At 40.7% G+C, this 20,909-nt stretch overlaps 1 protein-coding gene across 7 annotated transcripts in view; it reads right to left on the reverse strand.

Moving 5' to 3' along the window:
- The window catches only part of NEK10 (NIMA related kinase 10), a 322,723-nt gene that overhangs the window by 126,928 nt on the left and 174,886 nt on the right, over window positions 1–20,909 (reverse strand). For all 7 annotated transcript variants that reach the window (XM_061127634.1, XM_061127631.1, XM_061127638.1 and 4 more), the window contains 3 exons: window positions 16,919–17,048; window positions 16,301–16,371; window positions 4,970–5,183 (listed from right to left, as the gene is read on the reverse strand). In XM_061127634.1, coding sequence (XP_060983617.1) covers window positions 4,970–5,183; window positions 16,301–16,371; window positions 16,919–17,048 — 415 coding nt within the window. The remainder of the gene's footprint in view (window positions 1–4,969; window positions 5,184–16,300; window positions 16,372–16,918; window positions 17,049–20,909) is intronic.

The following is a 20,909-nucleotide window of genomic DNA, read 5'->3' on the forward strand; positions in this document are numbered from 1 at the left end:
GTGGGAGAAGGCGAGGGTGGGATGATCTGAGAGAATAGCATTGAAACATGTGTATTATCAACTGTGAAACAGATCGCCAGTCCAGGTTTGATGCATCAGACAAGTGCTCAGGGCTGGTGCACTGGGATGACCCAGAGGGATGGGATGGGGAGGGAGGTGAGAGGGGGGTTCAGGATGGGGAACACACGTAAATCCATGGCTGATTCATATCAATGTATGGCAAAAAACACTACAATATTGTAAACTAATTCTCTCCAACTAATATAAATAAATAAATAAAAATTATATGGAACCACAAAAGACCCATAATTGCCAAAGTAATCCTGAGGTAAAAAGAAGAAAGCTTGAGACATAACCTCCCAACCTACAGAAAATACGACAAAGTTAACAGAAAACAAAACAATATGGTAAAGACATAAAGATCAGTGGAACAAAAGCAAACTCAGAAATAAACCCACATACTTATGGTCAATCAATCTTCAACAAAGGAGGCAAGAAAATAAAACAGAGAAAAGAAAGTTGTGTTGGGAAAGCTGAATAGCTACATGTAAATAAATGAACTTAGAACACACCCTCAAACTGCAAACAGTAATAAACTCAAAATGACTTAAGGACTTAATTATAAGACATGACACCATAAAACCCCTAGAAGATAACACAGCAGAACACTATGACATAAATTGTACCAATATTTTTTGGATATGTCTCTTAAGGCAAAGGAAATAAAAACAAAAATATACAAATGGGACCTAATTAAACGTAAGCTTTTACATCAAAAGAAACAAAACGACAACCTGTAGACTGAGAGAAAATATTTGCAAATGATATAACAGACAAGGAGATAATTTCCAAAATATACAAATAGGTCATATAGATCAATAACCAAAAAATAAACAACCCAATCAAAAATGGGCAGACCTAAATTGACATTTCTCCAAAAATGACATACAGATGGCCAAAAGACACATGAAATTATGATCAATAGTGCTTATTATTCGAAAAATGCAAATCACAACTACAGTGAGGTATCACTTCACACCAGTCAGAATGGCCATCTTCAAAAGTCCATAAATAATAAGTGCTAGAGAGGGTATGGAGAAAAGGGAATCCTCATACACTATTGGTGGGAATGTAAATTCATGCAGATACTTAAAAAATAGTAAGGAAGTTCCTCAAAACACTTTTATAAAGAGAGTTGCCATATGATCCCACTTCTGGGCATATATACAAAGAAAACTCTAATTTGAAAAGACACACGCACCCCTATGTTCATAGAAGTGCTATTTACAATAGCCAAGACATGGAAGCAACCTACATGTTCATCAACAGATGAAGGGATAAAGAAGACACAGTGCATGCAAAATATTTCTCAGAAATTATAAAGAAATAAAAGACTGCAATTTGCAACAAGAATGAACCCAGAGATTCATACTAAGTGAAGTAAGTCAGACACAGAAAGACAAATATCAAATTATATCACTTACATGTGGAATCTAAAAAATATGACACAGATGAACTCATTTACAAAACAGACTCACAGACACAGAAAACAAACTTATGGCTACCAAAGGGGAAAGGGATAAACTAGGAGTTTGGGATGAACAGAAACACACTACTGTATATAAAACGGAAAAACAACCAGGACTTACTTATAGCAGAGGGAACTATATTTAATATCTTAGAATAACATAGTGAAATAGAATCTGATAAAGAATAACATATATATACAAAAACTGAATCACCTTGCTATATGCCAGAAACTATCACAATATTGCAAAACAACTCTACCTTTAAGGGAAAAAAACCTGAAGAATAAAAATCATATGATCAACTCAATAGATACAGAACAAGCTTGGGGGGAAATTCAATATCCCTTTATAATAAAAACTCTCCACAAAGTGGGTATAGAGGGAACATACCTCATCATAATAAAGGCCATATATGATAAACCCACAGCTAGCATCCTACTATACAGTGGAAAACTGAAAGCATTTCCTCTGAGATCAGGGATAAGACAAGGGTGCCCAATCTTGTCCCTTTTTCTCAGTATAACATTGAAAGTCCAAGCCACAGCAATCAGATAAGAAAAAGAAGCAAACAGAACCCAAATTGAAAAGGAAGCAGTAAAACTGTCACTTGGAGATGACATAATACTAAACATTGAAATCTTAAGGCAGTACCAGAAAAACTACTATAACTCATCGATGAATTCAGTAGAGTTTCAGGACACAAAGCTAGTATACAGAAAATTGTCACATTTCTACAGATTAAGAATAAACTATCAGAAAGAGAAATGAAGAAAACAACTCCACGTACCATTCGTCAAAAAGAATAAATACCTAGGAATAAATTTAATTAAGAAGGTCAAAGACTTGAATTAGAAAACTCCACGACACTGATGAAACAAGCTGAAAATGAAAACCAAAGTGTTAGTCACTCAGTCATGTCCAACCTTTTGCAACCCCATGGTCTGTAACCCACCAGGCTCCTCTGTCCATGGAATTCAGCAGGCAAGAATACTGGAGTGGGTTGCCATTCCCTTCTCCAGGGGCTCTTCCCATATGAGGGATCAAACCCAAGTCTCCTGCATTGCTTGTGGATTATTTACCGCCTGAACCATGAGGACAAAAAAGATGACAAGGTATACTCTGTCCATGGATTAGAAGAATTAACATCATAAAAATGATCTTGACAATGTATAGATTAAATGCAATCCCTATCAAAATACCAGTGGTGTTTTTCATAGGTGTAGAAAAAATTCTTAAGTGTGTATGGAAACCCAAAAGGTCTCAAACAGACAAAGCAATCTTGAGAAAAACATTAGAGCTTGAGGTATCTTCAGATTATATTACAAAGCTACAATCATCAATACAGTATGGCACTGGCACAAAAACAGATACATAGATCAATAGATCAGAATAGAGAGCCTGGAATAAACCCATGAATTTCCTGTCTATTAATATACAACAAAGGTGGGAAGAATATACAATGGGGAAAAGTCTCTTCGATAACAGGTGCTAGGAATACTGGACGGCTAGATGTAAAAGAATAAAATTTTCTCACAGCATATAGAATAACAACATTAAAATGGACTAAAGGCCTAAATATTAGACTAGAATTGACAAATTTTCTAGAAGAAAACATAATCAGAATACTATAAAGAAGATGTGGCACACATATACACAATAGATTACTACTCAGTCATAAAAAAGATATTTTGCTCTCTTCAATCAAATGGATAGACCTGGAGGGCATTATGCTTAGTGAAATAAGTCAAAGAAAGAAAAGACTGCATGATATCACTTATACATGAAATCTTAAAAAAATAAAATAACAAATACATAAAATAAAACAAATAGACCCACAGATATAGAGAACTTATGAGTGGTTTCTGGTAGGGAGATGGAAGGGAGGGGAAAAGACAGGGGTAGGGAATTGGGAGATACAAACTACTAGGTATAAAATAAATAATATACATCATGTTATTTATAGCACTGAGAATATAACCAATATTTTATAATAACTTTAAATGGAGTAAAATTGGAAAAAGTCTAAACCACTATGCTACACACCTTAAAGCAACATATATTATAAATCAATTATACCCTAATTTAAAAAAAATGAAAAGTGAAATAAAAGGCATGATTGTAATAAAAATAAATAAATAAATAAATAAAATCCAAAATACCTCACCAAAACTATATCAAATCTTTAATTTCTGGATTCCAAATATGCCAACATAAAGCCACCAAATAGTATCGCTTTCCTTCTTAAAAAAGAAAGTTTGCTGCAAATGCTGATATTTAAGAAACCAAAACTGGCTCTTCCTGGAGACTAACTTCTTATATAGTTTTCCCAGCCAAGGCACAGTTGGTCCTTAGGATCCTGGAAAGGAATTTAATGACCTGATATCCTTATCAAGGATGGGCTTTATCACCTTGCCATGCCAGGCCCAGATCCAGGAAGGGTTAAAGGAGAACAGTGATAGTTGAAGGGCCTCTTAGTGAATCCCTGCTTTCATGGAGCCCAGAGTGTGAGTGAAAGGTAAGTCATAGAACATAACAAAGGCAGAGAACAAAAACAACAAGAGTGTCACAGGCTCCACCACATGCACCTGTGGAAATGTGTGCCTCTGACATCCCTATTCCAGTTATACTCAGAAATAAACCGAAAGATCCAGTTAATTTAAAGGTTACTGCCAAGAAAAATAAAAGCACATATTCTAATTTGTACCATGGCAAAATTATTACCACTATGAATAGAAATGAAATCAATTACAAAGACTAATAAAAAAAATTCAAGGTGAATGTTATTTCCTTTCCTAAACTTGCATACAATATTTCTATCTGTAAATCCAAATTGCTGAAAAAGTTAAATAAAAGCACTCACTGCTATTTATACAAAGATCCATACTATAATAGAGAAGGCAATGGCAACCCACTCCAGTACTCTTGTCTGGAAAATCCCATGGGCGAAGGAGCCTGGTAGGCTGCAGTCCATGGGGTCGCCAAGAGTCAGACACTGACTGAGTGACTTCACTTTCACTTTTCACTTTCATGCATTGGAGAAGGAAATGGCAACCCACTCCAGTGTTCTTGCCTGGAGAATCCCAGGGACAGAGAAGCCTGGTAGGCTGCTGTCTATGGGGTCACACAGAGTTGGACATGACTAAAGCAACTTAGCAGCAGCAGCAGCCATATTATAAATTCAAACAATTTCTAAGTTATCTTTCTGATACCTCTGGTGTTATAATATACAACAAATTATGGGTTAGTTCTTTGGAATTCAATTTTATTGACTTAATTTTAAGATATCAGAATGGATAAAAATATGTCATTATAACAGTGAAATATTACATGCAGCAATTAATATTTTTCTAACTTAAGATGAATTTTCCTTCAGACAAGCATGAACAGCCTCAGACACCTATCAGAATTCATCCTGAAGACACTGAAAGAATCCCATTTACCTGAGACAGCAGAGTCGGTTCCTGCTGACATGTGATTGCGTTCCGGTTGGCTTCCATAAAATACCTCTGTGTGCGCCTCCGTTCCCGTTCCAGCTTCTTCTCCAAGGCCAGTTGGGATGCGGATAAATTGTCTACATACTTCATCATGATATCTGATATCATGGAGCTGACTTCTACAATATCTGGGCGGGTTTCTGCATCTGGAGTGAGGCATCTAAGGAAAGATAAGCTCATCACAGCGCTCTAGTCAAAGTCAGGACCAGGCCACAGGTTAAATTCTGCTCTGTGTCCCCAGTGGTGCTTGCACCCAAGAGAACATGGACAAGATGAACTTCAAGAATACTTCTGAAACCAAGACTTCTCAAAAGACATTTGGAAAATCTGGGGAGGAGAGGAAGTGGTACTGTTCACTTTGCAGGCTGGTTCATGGGCAAGGGTTCCAGACTGTGTTGGAAGTTGCTCCCAGTTCCAGGATGGGTGGGTGGGGTCTGCTGCTTTTATGTAAGTGATTCTCCTCTAAAACCACCCCTACTCACTGGCCAATGAAACAAAGAGGCATCCTAATAAAATAGGACCTGAATACCACACTTGATGCACCAAAAGGAAGGAAAGATTCTGGGAGGTGGCAACTTACTGGACTTTACCAGCTGTATAGGAGCAAGATCAACACAACTTGATTGGTGAGAGTCTTAAAAAGCATGAAACTATAAAAATAAAATGCAACCCAGTTGCATTTTATTTGAAGTTTAAGCTGTATGTCATAATTTTTAACTGTAGACAATTTGACACATCACACGCTAAAAACTTTCTCAGATTTTGGAGGCAAGAAATATCAACCAGCATACTAATGGGAGAACTGTTTCTATCACAGCTAAACAGTAGTAGAGGTTATTCTAGCTGCCCGTGGAACAAATTGTCAAGATCACTGATTAGTATAATTTAAAAATTTCTGGCACTCACCACAATATTTGTCTATTTTTTAATTCAAAGGCTCTAGCTTTACATAGGGGCTTCCCTGGTGACTCAGACAATAAAGGATCTGCCTGCAATTCAGGAGAAAGTGAAAGTGAAGTCACTCAGTCATGTCTGACTCTACGATCCCATGGACTATAGCCTACCAGGCTCCTCTGTCCATGGGATTTCCCAGGCAAGAGTACTCCTTCTCCAGGGGATCTTCCCAACCCAGGGATCAAACCCAGGTCTCCTGCACTGCAGGCAGACGCTTTACTGTCTGAGCCACCAGAGACCTGTGTTCAATCCCTGGAGGAGGGCATGGCAACCCACTTCAGTATTCTCACTTGGAGAATCCCATGGACAGAGGAGCCTGGAGAGGCTATAGTCTATGGGGTCGCAAAGAGGGACATAACTGAGACATTAGCATTTTAACTTTCAATTTTATATGTGTAATGTATATGTTTCCATCCTATTCTCTCAATTCATCCCACCCTCTCCTTCCACCACTGTGTCCATAAGTCTGTTTACTATGTCTGTGTCTCCTTTGCTGCCTTGCAAATGGGTTCATTAGTATCATCTCTCTAGATTCCATATGTATGTATTGTTGTTGTTCAGTCATCCAGTCATATCTGACTCTTTGCGACCAAATGGACTGCAGCACACCAGGTCTCTCTGTCCCTCACCATTTCCTGAAGTTTTCCCAAGTTCATGTTCATTGCATTGGCGATGCCATCCAGCCATTTCATCCTCAGATGCCCTCTTCTCCTACTGCCCTCAATTTTTCCCAGCATCAGGGACTTTTCCAATGAGTTGGTTGTTCACATTAGATGACCAAAATACTGGAGCTTCAGCTTCAGCATCAGTCCTTCCAACAAGTATTCGGGACTGATTTCAACTTTGCTGGTATCCTAGGTGTTAGGTTTTTGTTTTCGGTTTTTTCCTTTCAGTACTCTAAATTTATCATACAACTCCTCTGACCTTCAATGTTTCTGTGGAAAAATCAGTCTGAAAACCTTATGGGAGTTCCCTGTAACTGACACTTTGTTTTTCTCTTGCTACTTTTAGAATCTTCTCTTTAGTTTTAACTTTTGCCATTTTACTTACTATAGGTTTTGATGGAGGTCTATTTGGGTTCATCTTGTTTGGGACCCTCTGTTCTTCTTGTACCTGGATATCTGTTTCCTTCTTCAACATCAGGAAAGTAATTTCCAGGCATAATTATATCAAATACACAATGCACTCTCTTTTCTGTCTCATCTCCTTCTGAGACCCATATTATGTGACTGTTAGCATGCGTGATGTTGTCCTAGAGGTCCTTTAAACTATTTTCATTTTCTTAAATCTATTTTTCTTTTTGCTGTTTTGATTGGGTGATTTCCACTATTCTATCTCCCAGATCACTAATACACTCCTCTGTATCACCTAATCTGCTGTTAATTCCCACTACTATAATTTTAATTTCAGTTACAGAAAGGTCCCTACATACAGACCTTCAAGTAGCAAACTTTCAAAAGTGCTAACTTGAGTCTGTGTATCCAATCACGGAAGTTAATTCACATGTCTGATGTACATCGTCACCCATGTGCATCCTCTCAAGTGGTCGTGTTTTTGTGTACTTTATTGTATAGTACTGCATTCAGAACAGCACTAGCGTGCCTTTATTTCAAGCCCAGGATATCCAGAAGCAAGCATAAAAGCAGCAGTGATGTAGCTGGTACTACGGTACTTTTCAAGGTACTGAACTAAGATTTAAAATGCTTTCTTAATTTTGTGTGTATGTTTTTAATGTATTATTTGTCTTAAAAGTATTATAAACCTATTATAGTACAGTACTATATAGCTGAATATGTTAATTGGGTACCTAGGCTAACTTTGTTGAACAAATTGGACTTGTTAAAATGCTCTTGGAACAAAACTCATTTGTATGTAAGAGACTTACTATATTGTATTCCTCAGTTCTGTTTTTTAAAAAATATTTTCTAATACTTTGTTAAGATTTTTCACTGTGTTCAACTATTATTTTAAGTTCAGTTGCCATTCCCATTACAATTGCTTTGAACTGTTTATGAGGTAAATTATTTACCTCTGTTTCACTAAGATTTTCTTTTCAGGGTTTTTCCTTATCATTTCTTTTGAACCATATTCCTCTGCCTTCTCATTTTGTTTAAGTTTCAGTCTATAAAACTGGGTGAAACAGTTACCTGCTCTGACCTTGAAAGTGTGTCCTTGTGTGGGAGCATCCCTGTGATGTCTGTGTGTGCCCAGCGGCTTTGGTGGGAGAGCTGCATCTGACATCAGCACAGGCCATGTCTTCTCCCCAGGGGACTGGCAGCTGCCACACGGGTAGGAGCGGGGGGTGGAGCTGGAGGGCTAAAGCCAGAGCCAGGTGCAAGCTGGGGCTTCTTCTCTGCCCAGTGCCATCACCAGACTGTCAAGCATGGGGTCAGGGCACAAGGCCTGCTGCAGGGGCCCTGAGGAAGCTGGGTTTCTCCTACATGTGATGGCAGCCTCCCCCTTGGTTTGAGGTGGAGAGTCAGGGCTGAGAGCTTGAAACTGCACTTTTTTGCTGATTTTGCTTTCTCCCTGGTGTGCTTGCTTGGCTAGAGGCTGAGTCGTGGCTGAAGACTGAGCTGAGTTTGCTCCCTCCTGAGTGCATGCAGGGACACACATGCTGGCAATGACAGCTTATGTCTTGGCCCAGCAGCAGGCTGGAGTTCAGCCAGCCCTGCTCCCGCCAAGTGTGCACACTCTCATAGTCAGTGGCAGAACTGTTGATCAGAACTGCATTCATGGGGAGCAGCATGGAACAAGAGGGGCTGGAGTGGGAGCCTGGTGACAGCTGGACAGGGGCTCATGGCACGTCTAGGCAGGCTGGCCAGCGCCCCTGGCAGCTTCAATCTCTGCCTCCACACTGTGACTGGAAGCAGGCAAAGCTGGATGCTCTTCAAGAGCAGAGGCCCAGTTTCCTACATCCCTCTGGTAAGCCCCATGGGGTTTCAAGGCTTCCCAGATGAAGCAGTGGTAAAGAATCTGCCTGCCAATGCAGGAGGGGTTCAGTCCCTGGGTCGGGAAGATCCCCTAGAGTAGGAAATGGCAACCTACTCCAATATTCTTGCCTGGAAATTCCATTTCCTGAGTGCGCGCGCACACACACACACACACACACACACACGCACACACACACACACTGGGTTTCAAACTTGCAAGGGGCTTGTCTTCCAGTGGTGTCAGATCTCAGGGCTGGGGTGCCCAATGTGGGTCTCCAATCCTTCATTCCTGGGGAGGATCCCTGAACCTGTGATGTCCCCTATTCTCCCTGTCTCTGCTAGGGGTAGAGGTCCTGACCACATTCTTCTCCCTTCCTACTAGACTCCATTTGGATCTTTCTTTACAGCCTTGCTTGAAGAAGATCTGCCCTGCTTGTCCCCGAGTTGATTTTAGTGAGAGCTGTAGTTTGGATGTTAAAATGAGGGGAGGTGAGCCCAGCATCCTTCTAATTTTCCACCTGAATCTCTCTTTTCTTGACTTTATTAACCATGAGTATAATAAACACATCACGACTTTATCATTTCAAGCTTTATCTTTAGGCTATTTGTTTTCAATTCTAAGAAAGTGACCTTGCACTATGATTATTACCACTCTTTTCCAGGTCTCTAACAGGAAGACTTCTTGGATCACCCTCACTTAGACAGATTCACTGTCCCCCTTTCACATGTTCTCATTTCACTGTCTATATTTAAGTACTCAAAACTACTATAATTTATACTGTAGTGGTCTGTATCACCATTGGTAACTGGAAACATGTTGAGAGGAGGGACCTGCGTCTCCTTCACTGTGATCTCCCCTGTATGTAAAATGGAATCTGGGTCCTGATGAGTATTCAGCAAATGAATGAATGAACAAGTGAATGAATGGATGGTTTCATAATTTACCTATACATAACCTAAAATATTTGGGTATAGGCTTTTGGAATCCTAGGAATATCTCGTACCAGAAGTTTCAGCTTAGACTCATTGGTTGGAAATGCCTCTCTGCTTGGATATTTCAGGAAGATTCTGAAGAGCAACCAAATGCTTTAAAGATTTTCTAATCAAATAAGCATAAAGTCAATTTCTAGGAAAAAATCTGGGATGTCTACTCATGCTACCCACTGTGTGTCCATTCTGCTCTGAGTGACCAGATGGAAAGAATCAGAGGGATATAGTGTTCAATTCTAATTATTTCATGTTTCAAGAAACAAAGAAGGTAGGGTGGAAAATGTAAAGAGCCATTTGTCCTTAGAACTAGTTGAAAGCACTACCTTCTTTAGTCATTATGACTTCTTCTGAAACAAAGTGCCAAACAACTTATGCAACCAAGCAGAGACAGAAAACTTAGGCAACCGAAATATCTTGTGCATAAAAGGAAGTGCTCTTCCTTTAAACAAAATAAACAGATGACATTTTCTTAACAGTGTACTGGAAGGTAAAAATAGTAATACTGGTACTGGGCAGAGCAGTAAAATATATTTTTTGCCTTAGACTCTTCAGGGTTACTAAGTTATTCTCCTAATTTAAAAGCCTGCTAAGGAAAGAAACTAAGAAAATGGGAAATTGAATTTGTTCTCTAGCTCTTTTGAAACTTAATATCTAGAGACTAAAAGTCCAAAGCAAATAAAATATGTAATTACAAGAAACTGACAACTGATTTTGGTTTTATGTCAAATTTTCTAAAGATAAAACTTTGCAATGTGACTCAGACACTGAGTTTTTAATAACTTTAAATGGAAACTACATCTGTTATATGCAGCACCCTACAATCTTAAAATCTGTCAGTTCAGTTCAGTCGCTCAGTCATGTCCAACTTTTTGTGACCCCATGGACTGCAGCACGCCAGGCCTCCCTGTCCATCACCAACTTCTGGAGTTTACTCAGGCTCATGTCCACTGAGTCCGTGATGCCATCCAACCATCTCATACTCTGTCAACCCCTTCTCCTCCCACCTTCAATCATTCCCAGCATCAGGGTCTTCTCAAATGAGTCAGTTCTTCACACTAGGTGGCCAAAGTATTGAAGTTTAAGCTTTAGCATCAGTCCTTCCAAAGAATATTCAGGACTGATTTCCTTTAGGATGGACTGGTTGGATCTCCTTCTAGTCCAAGGGACTCTCAAGAGTCTTCTCCAACACCACAGTTCAAAAGCATCAATTCTTCGGCGCTCAGCTTTCTTTACAGTCCAACTCTCACATCCATACATGACCACTGGAAAAACCATAGCCTTGATTAGATGGACGTTTGTTGGCAAAGTAATGTCTCTGCTTTTTAATATGCTATCTAGGTTGGTCATAACTTTTCTTCCAAGGAGCAAGCGTCTTTTCATTTCATGGTTGCAGTCACCATCTGCAGTGATTTTGGAGCCTAAGAAAGCAAAGTTTGTCACTGTTTCCACGGTTTCCCGATCTATTTGCCGTGAAGTGATGGGACCAGATGCCATGATCTTTGTTTTCTGAAAGTTAAGCTTTAAGCCAACTTTTTCATTCTCCTCTTTCACTTTCATCAGGAGGCTCTTTAGTTCTTCTTTGCTTCCTGCCATAAGGGTGGTGTCATCTGCATATCTGAGGTTATTGATATTTCTCCTGGCAATCTTGTTCCAGCTTGTGCTTCCTCCAGCCCAGCATTTCTCATGATGTACTCTGCATAGAAGTTAAATAAGCAGGGTGACAATATACAGCCTTGACATACTCCTTTCCCTATTTGGAACCACTCTATTGTTCCATGTCACTGTTGCTTCCTGACCTGCATACAGGTTTCTCAAGAGGCAGGTCAGGTGGTCTGGTATTCCCATCTCTTGAAGAATTTTCCACAGTTTGTTGTGATCCACACAGTCAAAGGCTTTGGCATAGTCAATAAAGCAGAAATAGATGTTTTTCTGGAACTCTCTTGCTTTTTCGATGATCCAACAGATGTTGGCAATTTGATCTCTGGTTCCTCTGCCTTTTCTAAATCCAGCTTGAACATCTGGAAATTCATGGTTCATGTACATTTGAAGCCTGGCTTGGAGAATTTTGAGCATTACTTTGCTAGCATGTGAGATGAATGCAATTGTATGGTAGTTTGAACATTCTTTGGAACTACCTTTCTTTGGGATTGGAATGAAAACTAACCTTTTCCAGTCCTGTGGCTGAGTTTCCCAAATTTGCTGGCATATTGAGTGCAGCACTAAAATCTGTAGTCAGCTTTAAAATTAAATTGTCTGTTCCTACTAGTTATGGCATCTTAGTGTTCTGAATTAAAAGTATGCTCAAAACATTTCACCTGGAGTGCCCTAAATAGTGGTCATTCATCATTTTAACCATCCTGGTGATGGTAAACCCATCACCCATCAGCAGCCTGCTCTACTATGTGCTGTGCTTAGTCACTGAGTGGTGTCTGACTCTTTGCGACCCCATGGACTGTAGCCTGCCAAACTCCTCTGTCCATGGGGATTCTCCAGGCAAGAATACTGGAGTGGGTTGCCATGCCCTTCTCCAGGGGATCTTCCCGACCTAGGTATAGAACCAGGGTCTCCTGCATTGCAGATTTTTTACCAGCTAAGCCACCAGGGAAGCCTTGCTCTGCAGTGGATGCCTCTAATTCTGACACACATTTCCTTCCTATTGGTGAACTGACCTTGCTCCCTCCCTCCCTGAACTTCCACTCTGTGGTTTTGGCTCCCTTTGCTGAGGTTCCACATGATAAATCCAATTGTTTTCATGTTCTCTATGTCATTCAGTTTTCCTAGTTAACCAAAGTATTTTCCAATCCTTTTATGACTGTATTTTAAAACTTGTTGATTTAACTTCCAGGCAACAGCGGGAACAATCCACCTCTCTCCCCAGCAACACCACCAGTCCAGTCAAGGTGGTCATCACCTCTCAGTGGACAACTGGACCTGCCTCTCCTTCCCACTCTCATTCCTTCCAGTGCACTCCCTGCAAATTGGCCAGGATGATCTGAGCTAAAGAGATTTTCACTATGTCTCAGCCTGTTAGTAAGTCTTCAGTCCTCTCCTCCATACTGGGGATAAAAGTTCAAAACTCTCAGTGTGGCCTGTGGGGCCTGTCAATCTCCCAGGCTCTTTTGCTAGCTATTCCCTGTCTTACTTGACATGCTGCATCCCCAACTTCTTTCAGTTCTTCAAATTAGCAAGCTCTCTTGCTCAGAACAGCCTTCAGAGATGTGAATCTATGATATGCTTTCTCTGCTATGTTTACTATTTGAGAATTAGTGGAGTTCAGGTCTTAGGTTACGTGTCCTGTTTTCATAGAAAAACTTTTCCAAATCCCTCGACCAGATCAAGTTCTTTGGTAATTTCTCATTGCCTCTTTTACCACCCTTCAACAAATTTATCATAATTTTTATATACTTCATTCTATAAGTAATAATATTATTAATAACCATACCTAGTTTAATTAAGGGCTTGCTACATGCTGAGAACTATGCTAAGAAGTTTTATCTTATTTAAAAGCATTATCTTACTTAGGCTTCAAAGTAAGCCCATGAGTAGTCACAATTGCTACCCATACATCACAGATGAGGAAAGAGGGGCTTGGGGTGGTAAAGGTGAGTGGAAGAGTGAGGATTAGAATCCACTCAATTCTAGAACCTATTGATATTCTGACCTTTTCATAATAATGTTGATACCCTAAGCCTAACCTTCCAGCTTCATAGGCATGGATACCAATAACCAGGGAGTCTGTCAGAAGCAAATTATGGTCCTGTTTGCCCAACACCACAAAATCAGAGTAAAGTCTCTGTAGTTTTTCTCTGTACTTCCCTCTCCTATTCTTCGGGGCACATAAATACCTAAGAAAATGAGAAATTAAATGAATAAATGTGGCACTCTTATCTTGATCTCTCTGGAGACTTCTTGAATTTTTAATGCACTTTCCAGAAAACAAAGAGCAGAGAATAGGAGGTGAGCAGTTTAAATATATTTGTCTGGACTCATTAGCAATAGGGTGGATTTCTAGTATGATGTGGAATTCAGATGATTTAGAGATGGATTTCAGCTCATTTCCCACAACACTAACAATAATAGCTACCAATATTGCTTAAGATTTACCATCTGCCAAGCTCTACGCTAAGTGATTTGCATATGTTATAGTCATCACATTAGCCTGATGAGGTTGTTACCATTATGATCCCCATTTTATCAGACGAGGAAACGGAGATGCCAAAAAAAGTAGTCAAACTGTCTGCTCAGAGTCCACAGTTAGGAAAACTCAGTACCAGCTGGGCCTGCAGTGCTTAGTACAATTGGGTAGCATTGTGTTGAGCAAGGAAAGACTCAGGATATAATCTGACAATCATGTGAGGAGAATCTATTAATGCTAAACAGTGGCTGGATAGAGAAACCAGAGGGAAAAGCACACAGCCACAATAATATGTTTATTACATTTTGTCAGAGGTGGTGCCAAGAGTGAGGGTAGATATAGAATTGAGATTTCAGGTAATTGGGCAGAGAGATGAATAAAGATTCCATCTGGGGTGACCTTAGGATTTTTATTATAACAGTAAGGATTTGACTCAGCTTGATGGGGCAGAATCTTGGGCCAATTTAAGGGCATAAAATGGTCCAGAAGTAACAATCAGCCAGATAAATGTCATTTATTCATACAACAGTAAACTGTTAAGGATCTGTTTGGTACTAGGCATTGCTCTGGGCATTTGACAGCTATGAACTAAACTGAAAAAGTCTCTGTCTTCTGGTGGGGAAGAAAGAGACAAGAAAGGAACACATCTGTATGCATATGGATAACGTGTTAGGGGTGGTGGATGCTGTGAACTCTGTAAAGTGGGTCAGGGAACAAGAGAATTCAGAGAGGTTGTGGGGGCATCAGAGTAGGCGCCCTAATTATGCAGAGACCCAGAGGAAGTGAGGGCCTGTGCTACTGCCTCCCATCAGAGGGACGTGAGCACCAGAATAAGGAAAGAGCAGTAGCAAGGAGCCCCCTGTGGCTGCAGCAAGGGGAGCAGGGGGAAGCTGAGGGGAGGGTCACCTGGGACAAGCCCTGTGGGGGCAGAACTTTGAACCTCTCCAGGGATTAAGAACTTTCATTAAAATCCTGCTATGTGGAGGGCTGGAGCACTTCTTTGTGACTTTCTTTGAAAAATTACTATTGTGCTATACAGTAGGTCCTTATTAGCTATCTATTTTATTTATAGTAGTCTCTATATGTCAATCCCAAACTTCTAATTATCTCTCTACATTTTCCCCCATGGTAACCATACATTTGTTTTCTATATCTGTGACTCAATTTCTGCTTGATATAATAGGTTCATGCATACCATTTTTAATAAAATGGTATGCATGAACAAGATTTCTCATGTAAGTGGTATCAAATGATATTTGTCTTTATCTGACTTATTTCACTCAGTATAACAATCGCTAAGGGCTTCCCTGGTAGCTCAGCTGGTAAAGAATCTGCCTTCAAGGAGGGAGACCTGGGTTCAATCCCCGGACTGGGAAGATCCCCTGGAGAAGGAAAAGGCTACCCACACCAGTATTGTGGCCTGGAGAATTCCATGTGTATAGTCCATGGAGTCACATAGAGTCAGACACGACTGAGTGACTTTCACTTTCAAACTCTAGGTCATCCATGTTGTTGCAAATGGCATCATTCGATTCATTTTTGGTTGAGTAATATTCCATTGTATATACATACCACAACTTCTTTATCCATACATCTATTGAAGGACATTTAGGTTCCTTCTATGTCTTGGCTATTTTAAATAGTGCTTCAAAGAACACTGGGGTACATGTATCCTTTTGAATTATGGTTTTCTGCAGATATAAGTCCAGGAGTAGGATTGCCAGAACATGTGGTAGCTATATTTTTAGTTTTTTAAGGAACGTCCACACTGTCCTTTGTAATGGCTGCTAACACTTTACATTCCCACCAACAGTGTGGGGGGGTTCTCTTTTCTTCAAACTCCCTCCAGCATTTATTGTCTGTAGCCTTTTTAATGATGGCCATTCTGACTGGTGTGGGGCGATCTCATTGCAGTTTTGACTTGCATTTCTCTAATAATTAGCAGTGTTGAGCATATTTTCATGTGCCCCTTGGACATCTATATATATTCTTTGCAGAAATATCTCTTTAGCAGATCACACTTGCTATACTGGTTGATATGAAACATTCTGAATAATCAGATTAATGGTAACATGTTATTTCAAGTGAATGTACTATTTCCTGTTGGACACTTGGTGGCTTCCAAATGCTCTCTATGACAAATGATGTCCAAACATTTTTCTAGGTTTGCATTATTTGGGAACTCTTCCTCTTAATGGTACATTTTCACAGATACAAGGTAGTTCTTGATAATCTCTATAGGTTTGAAGTGGTAAGACTAATTACCTGCTGATGGTGGTGATCACCTTTTCAGAGTAGATGCCTTCTGGCACTGGTTCATATACCGCCTCCACTATCTGCAAAACAAACAGGCTGGAGTAATGGAAGGAGCCACAGGTGCCTTTGCATGGTGATACTTGGCCACGACACAAGAGTTACGTAACAAGCATCATCTCATGCACACATTTTCATCAGAAACAAAAATATCCCAACAATTTTAAAACCAGCATTAATTAAACAGTTCTTGAGCACAGAATTATATTCTTCAAGCTGAGTAAAAGTTAACCTCAGATTCACAATAAATGATGTGTAGGATAATATAATATATTGGCTTGAGGTCAGTCCAAACCACAAGTATAAATAAAAGACCAAAAGCAGTTTGATATATTATTTTTAAATTTTTCTATGATAAATTGAAGAAAATTATAGGGGGAAATGTGCCATAGCACATGATGCAGATTTAGAAGAAAGGAGAAAATAAATAAATAAACTGGATCATGTGGCTAATAAAACAGTGACTGCTTTTAATAGGCAGTTTTACTACAATCACAAAGGTTCTGTTTAAGAAGAAAAGGAATGGTGTTTTTGGCAACATGAGACCTTTTGTCTGCCAAGGTTGCTTACTTTTGTGGCCAGGGAGAGCATGTTGGTGCTGTAGAAGGGAGGATCCAGGGTCGCCATCTGATAAAGGATGCATCCTGCTGCCCACACGTCTGCCTTTTCCCCATATGGCTCGCTCTTCAGCACCTCTGGGCTGAAGTGAAACCAGGATGTCAATGCACGATGAAAAGGGAGAAGTCGGCACGGGAGAAAGTTAAATTTTCAAGCCATAATTGGAGATGGAAGAAAAAGAAAGGAAACTCTTGATTACTATTCCAAGTAAACATATTTAAACATATCTTTGAATTCTCTTAGACTTGGGTGAATCAAGAAGCACAACCAAGCAATTCTAAGCAATAAATCACATAAACAACTCCTATTAAATGTCCTTCTTTAGAAACAAACACCTCTCATTGGTAGACAGAATGATTGGCTCCAGTTCTCACTATTCTGGAAATTCTGAATATCGCACCCTTTCGTCTCAGTGGACAGCATTTGTTACCCACCCCTGGCTTTGCTCCTGGTGGTGCTGTCTTGCCCTGCCAGTGGAGTGTGGAAGTGGCATGGCACCAGATCAGGGCCTCAGTGCTTCCATTTGTCTCTCCAGGAGCTCCTGTCCAAAAGACCTAATCCCAGGTAGCTGCTGCCCATCTGGCCGAAGCCCAGCACAAGACACATGGAGCAGATCTGCACACATAAACCTGCAGCCTGAAGGAGACCCAGCCCAGGAGACCCACAGACCTGGGAGTCTGACAGCAAATGCCTATTGTGGAATGCCACTGAGATTCTATGATGATATTTTATGAGCAAAACTGACACAGCACCATCCCTTTGCTATTCAGTGGTAGCTTATAAAGTCTAAGGCAAGACTATATTTAAATACGTTGCAGAAAATGCCAACATCCACCATGCTCATCTCTTCTGAAATTGCATTTCTAGTCTGAATAAGGATGCTGTGTCTGCATTTGTTCAGTTGTGTATCCAACTTTTTGCAACCCCATGGACTGTAGCCCACTGGGCTCCTCTGTCCATGTAATTTTCCAGGCAAGAATAATGGAGTGGGTTGCTGTTTCCTTCCCCAGGGGAACTTCCTTACCCAGGATTAAACCCCTGTCTCTTGCATCTCCTGCATTAGCAGGCAGGTTCTTTACCAGTTGAGCCACGAGGGAAGCCCCGGATAAGGATGCTGTCAGCCTTTAAATGGAGTTAAACTGTGAGGGTTTAAGGGTTTGACATTTTAAAAAATATGGACAGGAGGGTAGTTCCCTTAGATATTTTGAACTAGTAGAAGTTTCCTCCCTCATATTTATAGACAAATGTTAAAAGCATTCAGCACCCACACACCCTAAATTAATAGTTTGATGATTTATTTCCACAGTATGTACTTAGGACTGTGCTCAATCCTCTAAATTAATAGGGTAGGGATTAATGGTTAAGTTAGACAGTGGATTAATATATAAGGAAACTCAGAAATTGGTATCTGAACCATAAGTATTGGCTGTTTAGAATAACCAGGGAGTTGCTATTCATGTGAGATTATGGAGAATGATTCCTGGTTTAAGACTTACGTTATGTACTTACAGAGGAAGTATGATTTCCAGATCTCTCAGTTATTTTCATATATACTGAGTTTAAAAATGGCAAAGGGGGATTGGGGGTTGAAATTTCCAGGGCTCTACTGGTCCTATGTGTACAAAATGCCCCATGTTGTCAGTTGATCAACTGCTCACATTTAAAAAATGCCATAATAGGAAAAAGTTCTTCAACAACAACAACAAAAATATCTTTGGCTCCCCACAGATGAGTGTCTCATGTTTTTATCTACTGAGAACTCAGCAGATTTGTTTCATAACAAACAGGTGATCTGAGTGCTCCACCCATCCCCCTCAAACCCCTTTTCCATTCCCTGTTGCCGTGCACTTCTATTCCAAATAGCCAGCATCTGTACTTCCCTGGAAGATGGCCTTCATTTTTCCTTGAAAGATAACTACCCAGTGTGGAGGAGAACACTTAGACGGTGCTTAGTTAATTTTTCTCATCATTGCACCTCCTCCCTCATCTCACCAGAGCCCACAGACTTCTCTCACTGCCAGAGGCACGGATGCCCCTTTGCAACATGGCTGTGCCTCTCCTCCCAGCAAAAGATGCAGTCCACGTTGTGCCCTTTGAATCTGAGCTTGACCATGTAACTTTCTTTGGCCAAGAAGACACCAGGAAAAGTGATGCAATGAGGGAACACAGAAGTACTTAGTCTTTGTGGCTCACTCGCTCTTCCTGCTCTTGAAAACCCTAATGACCATAAGCAGGTGACTGAGCCTGGGTTTGCCAAAGTGCATGATGAGCATCACGTGGCCTAGTGACGTTCAGTACCCATGCCCACCACCACATCCATCAGTGGAGCCCTGAAAAGCCAGGTCACCACAATGCACAGGTTAGCCCAGACAACACGCGTCAACAGTCCCAGCTCAAATCAGCCCAGGTTGCCAGCATGCAGTATGTTGCTGTTGCTCAGTTGCCAAGTTGTGTCTGACTGTTTCTGACCCTGTACAGTACACAGTATATACCACAAGAAGAGGGAAAAAGGTTATTGTGTCAATCCACTAAGTTTTGACATTGTTAGTCAAAGTTAGCTGACAGAATAGCTTCCATCAGATTCTGAAAGCTGTCCACCACCCCCTGAAAGATAGAATCACTTCTCTGGAAGAGAACAAGAAAGGTCAATAAAAGACCACTCTGTTGCCAACTATCACTATGCTACTGGGGTCCAACTTGAATATTCTCTAAGATAAAGGGGTTTCATAACTACAATGAAAAGCAACCCAAAAATAGTCTCTGATTTCCGAAAGCCACAAAATGTTCTGTTATGGTCTGAACTGTGTCTCCCTGCTTCCCCCACAAATTTATGTGTTTAGTCTCAATCCTCAATACCTCAGAATGTAATCACGTATAAAGAAAAGGCTTGTGTGAGCTGATGCAGAGCTGCCATTGGTGGGGGGTGGGGGGAGTGGGGGGTAGTGGGGGGTGTGGGCGGTTCTGACCCAGTATGACTGCTGTTTGTGTTAGCGGAGGAGGAGACAGCAGGAGTGTGCCTGTGAGGAGGAACACCTGTGGGAAGAGGCAGCAAGGGGACTGGACAGCACCTGCCAACCAAGGAGGGGCCTCAGAAGAAACCAACCTGCCAATGCCTTCATCTTGGACTCTAGACTTCAAATAAATTTCTGTTGTTTAAGCCACCCAGACTGTGTTATTTTTTATGAGCTGGTGGCTCAGCAGTAAAGAATCCACATGCAAATGCAGGAATTACAGGTTCAGTCCCTGGGAGTTGGTAATGGATAGGGAGGCCTGGCGTGCTGCGATTCATGGGGTCGCAAAAAGTTGGACACAACTGAGTGACTGAACTGAACTGAACTGAACATGCATAGGTTACTATGCACATATAGCTCCTTGTTCCATCAGATAAAAAAGGTCTATAACTGATGGCCTCCCAGAAGCAATGAGTGCACTTAGCACCAGAACTTGGTTTTTAATATCATTCTCCCAAGAATCAGGACCATTGGAGAAATGACTGATAGTAGTACTGGGGCAAGAAATACACTAAATGAACCTGGACCATCTTATAGTTCCAAAAGGTTGTTCTAAAAAAAATAAAAAGCACAATGATGGGATAGGTCAGAGGGATACAAAAGACAAGTCAACCAGCTCCCTATGTCCAAATGTAGAAAAGTGTGAACAAAATAAAGCAGTGTATTAACCAGCTTGGGCTGCCATGATAAAATTCCATAAACTGGGTGCCTTAAACAGAAATAAATAGGAATTTACTTCTTACAATTAAGGAAGCTGGAAAATCTAAGAGCAAGATGTTGGCTAATCCTGTTCCCCAGTGAGGGTCCTCTCCCTGGCCTGCAGATAGTTGCTGTATCCTCACATGGCAGAGAAAGAGAGAAAGGGAGCAGAGTCTCTGATGTCTCTTCCTAGAAGACCACCAATCTCATCATGATGCCCCCTACCGTCATGA

Source organism: Dama dama, chromosome 24 (genome assembly GCF_033118175.1).
Source record: "Dama dama isolate Ldn47 chromosome 24, ASM3311817v1, whole genome shotgun sequence".
Taxonomy (NCBI): domain Eukaryota; kingdom Metazoa; phylum Chordata; class Mammalia; order Artiodactyla; family Cervidae; genus Dama; species Dama dama.